The sequence below is a fragment of the Cornus florida genome, unplaced genomic scaffold (genome assembly GCF_030987335.1).
Source record: "Cornus florida cultivar Cherokee Brave unplaced genomic scaffold, ASM3098733v1 CherokeeBrave_3.0.0_Hap2_Chr05, whole genome shotgun sequence".
Taxonomy (NCBI): Eukaryota; Viridiplantae; Streptophyta; class Magnoliopsida; order Cornales; family Cornaceae; genus Cornus; species Cornus florida.
In genome coordinates this window covers 101524852-101530851 of record NW_026775575.1, presented here as the reverse complement: position 1 = coordinate 101530851, position 6000 = coordinate 101524852, and the positions used below count along the sequence as shown (strand labels likewise).

Sequence of the window (6000 nt, the reverse complement as noted above, 5' to 3'; positions counted from 1 at the left end):
TATTATCGTTGATCACCGAAAAGATTTAGCGGTTGGTCAACACTTAGTTACCTCTATTGTTAGGTCAAGATAGGTTTATTTTTCCATATCAATTGCAAAATAATTTTGAGACCATAATAGTTTGTTTGTGATTTCAAAGCTGCACCAAAAATAATAATAAAAAAAGCAATAAATTTTTTTTTTTTGGCCAAGTTAAAAAAAAAAAAAAAACAGTAATTACTTTTATGTAAAGTTTATTTTTGTTAGATATAGTTAAATAAATTTCCTTTCTTTTTTTTTTAACTATATTCTTATTTTTTATACTGGGTAATGCTCAAAATAAGGTGTTAGCTTGAAAATCTTGTTATTTTAGTATAAATTGTTTGTTGGATTTCAATAATTCGTTTTTCGATTTGATAAATTGAATCACAAAACAATATTTTAATTTTATATTATTCAGTATATAATTCGTTTATTTCGTGTTGCTACACACCATTCTTTAGTCTTTACTTCATCAAAGAAGAAATCATTAGGTTTGATTGTTTGAAGCTTTCGAGGATCCAGAAAAATGCAAAACTAGTAAACTACGCATGAAGGGTCTCCAGTTCTGGTGCCAATACTTTTCTGGCCGGCTCTATTTAGTTACTTCAAAACATGATAATTACATCACTAACACTTAGTCTTGAATATCATAGTTGGAATTAATTTGTATAACATCCTTCATTTCCATTCAATCACTATACCCTTTGAAGTGTGTGTATAGTTTGGCGGCTACTTACCAAATTTAGGAGAATATATATATATAAAAGATTGTCTTATATTATTAAAGGAAAAAGTGCAGGAAACTCCCTAAAATATATTTTGTTTATCATTTTTTTAATCCTATTTGAAAAATTATGTAAAAAACCCTCTTAATCTTTTTACATTGTGCAAAAATGCCCGTTAATCAAAAAAATCTGACATATATTAATATTATAATATCAATTTTGTCCTTTACTTTTCCGAAAATATCCAATAGAATATATATTTGTGGTCATTTTACAAAATTATTTATTTTTATATATTTTAAAAAATTATTTAGTAAGAATAGTTTAGTCAACTTAAGGTTTAAATTTGTCAAAACACTAAGTATATTTTAGGAGTATTTTCTATACTTGACGCTTTGTTTTATTACCATTGTTATATATATTTTTTATAACAAGAATATTTGGAGTTAGTGAGGAGAGGGTGCGAAGAATAAAAACCAAAAATTATTGAAATATTTCGTGATAAAATGTTTAATGCTTTGAAATCAAAGAAAACTATTGGAATCCGTAGATCGTTGGATGCTCTTTAAAATTCTTGAACTAAATGCACTTAATTTACTTCATGGATATCAAAAAAAAAAAAAATTCAAAAATCATAACCTCACCCGAATATATTACTCTGTCACATCTCCTTTACTTTACATAGAAACATGTTACATCCTACTCCTATTATGTATTTATGTGGTCCCTCAACAGCCAAATGGGCCAAGCCCATCAAGTTTAAAGTTGAGGTCTTGTAGACATAAAATATCACGATTTCAGTTGAAGTCTTCAACTCATTTGGGATACTGCAAACTGCTAAGTGCCAAAGAACGGTGGCTATTTATGCTAAAAATCACATGCCTATTTAAGTAGTTGGACGGTCAATAAAGAATTATTCAGACTTTGTTTATTTCCACATAAAATATTCTTTTTAAAATATATATATATTTTTAGGTAAAATATTTTTTTATTTTTATTTTATTGGTATTTAACAAAAATTTATGTGAAGGTTAAAGTCGAGTCTATTGAATACGATATGTAAAATAACTTGTCCAAAATTAATGAATAAATTATTTTTGTTAAATTTTAATATTTTTTTTGTTCATAGATATTTTACGACAACCAAACATCAAAAAATAAAAAAATATTTTTAAAAAAATATTTTACGTCCAAAAAACGGAACTTCAATATCAAATATATGACACTCTCTGGTGTTCAATAAAAACTATTTATCAACAATAAATTAAAAACACTCTCTCACAATCTAAAAAGTATTTTAATCAATATTTTTAAAAAAATAATATTTATACCAAAGTCACACAATCTTTCTCAACCATTGTCGCTCTCACATTCCGAATGCGTTCTTATTTTCATGCTCTGCCTGCGCTTTTACTTAATTTTTTATTATTTATAATTTGATTATGTAACTACTACTTTTGAATTCACCATCCTTTTTGTTTCATGTAACTTAAATGTAGACAATTATTATGTCTATTTTTTGAAAAGTAGGCAACTTGAATATCATTACACATATAATGATACATAATAAATGATGGGGCCTGCACACCTTCAGCCAAGTAGTTCGGCTAATTGGATCACATTACATGGCACCACTCAAAAGGAAAATAATATGGTGCCGAAGCAACAAAATCGAGACATCGAGCCAAAGCCCTACGATTATGCCCGTCAATCAATCAAATTCATATTTACTTTGATAAGTTATTGAATTATCCGATTTGAACTGTTAACGACTTATATATTTAAATTCATATTTATTTAGTTCAAATTTAGATTATTTTTATTTATTTTACTTTTTATTTTTATTTTTACAAATATTAAAATACCATGTATAATTATAAAGTTAAATGAATTTAAAAATTGTTAATATATAAAATGGTGCATAATATAACTATATAACAAAATGAATATATTTATAGGTACATAATATAACTATACAACAAAATAAATATATTGATAAATAATTTATATATATATATATATATATATATATATTTAATATTAGTAAATAACTAATATATATAATATTCATATATAATATATTATAGTATATCGAATTGAATTAGTTATAATTCATATCCGATTTGTTAAGGTAAGAAATTGTTAAATTGGGATTATTATGGAATTATCAATTTTTTTTTTTTTTTTTTTTTCATTTCATATCATATCCGGTTAATTGGATCAAATTCAAATTAAATTTAGATTATAAATCAATCCATTGTCAAGTCTATTTATGATGCGCTAATACACCGCGGCGTGTTAGATGCACGGTGCACAATACACCCGCGGTTCATTCGAATGTGCACAACGCATGTTTGTGCGTCCCGCACTGATGAATCCAACGTATGTGGCAGGACACACCCAATACCTTGTCCATGCACTAGACTCGTGGGACCCACGCCTATTGAAAAAATGACAAATCACTGGCACCGCCGGCCCTCTACGGCCGAAACGCCACCAGACAAAACAGAGGCATTCTTTTGTATCCGTCGCGTCGTTTCTCTGAGTACTATTCTCTCTCTCTCTAAACCTTAAATTCCAGTTCCCAGAAGCCCGCCCACAGCGACAAAAACAATGAAGAATAAGTTAATGCTCTGTTTTCGACCCATCGTCCCGGAAACGGAGATCGAATCGGACGGTAATGATTGCTCCCATGGTCGAGTTTCTTCTACATATATCTCCGTCGCGAACCATAAAGATTTGAAGAGATCAAAGTTCAAATCACCATCTCCGGACCATAAAAATTCGAGAAATTCAGAAGGAAAGAGCAATTCACGCCGATTTCTTAAAGCAGTTCTGTTTGTGATCTCACTGGTTAGTACTTCACCATTCAAACTCTGTGCTTTTCAATTTTCTTCACGACCTTTTTTTGTAAATCCTAATATATCCCTTACTTTTTTCAGAAAAAGAGAGTTCGTGAAAGAAAAGTTCATCAACTCACGTTTCAATCTAACACTGGCGATTTGGAGAACCCAAAATCGTTGGAGGCCAACATCAAACACAACAAAAGAAATTTATCTGTATCTTCGTCTTCTTCATCGTGTTCTTCCTCGTTTTCATCATCGGAACGAAATAACTTCCGATCACTGTCTTACAAGAAGTGCATGTCTCGTTCTCTGTCCGATTTATTGGACCAGAAAAAACCGAGCATCGGAAATCCTCAAGATCTTGCCGAAGTGAAATCGAAAAACTCAATTCTGGGCAATTTGATTTCAAACTGGGGACTCTGTTTGATTCTCATCATTCTCTCCATAACGATGATTTGGGGGCGAGTATGTGCAATACTGCTTGCGTCCATGTGTTTTTACTTTCTGCCCTGCCGGAGTAAGTTCAACCCGCAGTCAGAAAAAATGGCGGCGAAGTGGCCGGCGGTGAACATGGAGTACTGGTCTAGAGATTACAATAAAAGAGTCATAATGGAGGGGCTGCTGGAAAGGAACCGCCATGAACGGGAACACTAAATTTTTTTACGCCTTTTTGAATGATACACAGTGTCAAATATTTGTATCTAATTGTACATTTATATGAATAGTTTGCAGTCTAAAGTTTGTATCACAAAAATGTATTGAATTCCCTTCAGTGAAATTAATTTCTAAGTTCTAACCGTAAATTGAAGTGCATATAAAATTAAGTAAAATCATTAAAACTTTGTGATGCTTGTCACTATAAATAATTTCATGATGGTATTACTTGCTTTCGTGATTTTGTTGATTACCAATAATCGGTTGTTAGTTTAACAAAATCAAAAGCTAATTTTCAAAATTAATTAATTAATTAATTGATTAATAACTGAAGTGATACGCTATTAGCGAGTGGAACATGAAGTAATTTTCAAAATTAATTAATTAATTAATTGATTGATTGATTTATTTATTGAATCCTATAGTTCCATGGAGTGATACGCTATTAGCGAGTGGAACATGAAGTAATTGAAATTTAAGATTAAAGAAAATAAATTATATTATTAGTTATTAGAAAAAAAAAAAAAAAAAAAAAAAAAAAAAAAACTAAATGATAGTAATAATCTCTATTTATATTTGAATTGATAGAAAATAAAATAAAATAAATGGTAGTATTCTTGTTTAGATATGATAGAGGGGGAGAAAAGAAGAAAAATGATAATAACCAAATTACTATCATATCTTTTTAAACATAAGTTATATGAGTAAAATAATAATTTTATCTTTTTAATTGTTGATGACACTTTTGAAATAATGAAAATATTACTTAAATAAACACTATCATTTCTTATCATTTTTTGAGAGATAGGAAATGATGGTTGTTATCCTTCTCTGTCTCTTCTTATCATTTTTTTCTCTCATTTTAAACCACCTAAACATATTTAAGTCTTATCCTTTATTTTCTTTTCTTTCTCTATCCCTCCAAATGATCTTGTCCAGGGCGGAGCCACAAATTTGGTTAAGGGGGCATGTTAACAGTGTACAATTTTTTTTTTTTTTTTTCAAACAGGCCGAAAATATAATAATGTAACAACAATGCATTAGAATAAGTGGAAAAAAAAAAAAAAAAAAAAAAGAAGAAGAAGATTATTGCACATAAATTATGCATGAGTGCAACAAAAAAGAAATTTTTAAGAAGAAAAAAAGAAATTTTTAAGAAGAAAGTAAAATAAAAAGAAAAAATATGATAGAATTTTGAAGGAAAAAATAGGTTTTAATTGTAGGAAGAGAATGCAAAAGTTTTTGAAGATGACAAAAAGAAATTTGAAGAATAAGAAGGAAAATGAATAAATAATTAAAGACGTTTTAAGAAATAGATAATTTTATAGGGGATAATTTATAAATTTTATGGGGGTGTTTTATAAATATTTACAAATTATACGTATAAAATAAAATATAATATAATAAATTTAGGGGTAGAGGGGCCATTTTATTAATTTTAGGAGTAGTATTTTATCAATTTTCCCATCCAAACGCACTATTAATAATTTTGTCCCTACTCAATAATTTGCGGTGCGAAAGTTAAACCTTAAAACACACTTTTTTCAAATTTATTTATTTATTTTTTATTCGTATTTGGTACTCATACACACATATCTCCATGGAGGTATGAACACTTGACCTCTTCTTAAAAAGTAAGAGTCGGATAGGCTATTGTCCCCTTCGTACCTTACAAGACACTTGTTCCATTTTTATTAAAACATATTCCATGCATCTCCTAATTTTAACTTGCATTAATGAAGGACCTTTGAGGA

General features: G+C 28.8%; 1 protein-coding gene across 1 annotated transcript; it reads left to right on the top strand.

Annotated features, from left to right (window-relative positions):
* Window positions 1–3085: 3085 nt before the first annotated feature.
* LOC132310422 (uncharacterized) lies at window positions 3086–4395 on the top strand. The gene is made up of 2 exons (XM_059808595.1): window positions 3086–3599; window positions 3689–4395. Exons 1-2 carry the CDS (start codon window positions 3360–3362, stop codon window positions 4244–4246), a joined length of 798 nt encoding a protein of 265 aa, XP_059664578.1. The 5' UTR covers window positions 3086–3359; the 3' UTR covers window positions 4247–4395.
* The last annotated feature ends 1605 nt before the right edge of the window (window positions 4396–6000 follow it).

What these genes read in the sequence shown, in the direction of transcription:
- LOC132310422 (XM_059808595.1), top strand. Translation starts at nt 3,360, where the DNA reads ATGAAGAATAAGTTAATGCTCTGTTTTCGACCCATCGTCCCGGAAACG. An exon ending in TTCTGTTTGTGATCTCACTG is followed by an intron (nt 3,600 to 3,688) that starts GTTAGTACTTCA and finishes TACTTTTTTCAG; the next exon opens with AAAAAGAGAGTTCGTGAAAG.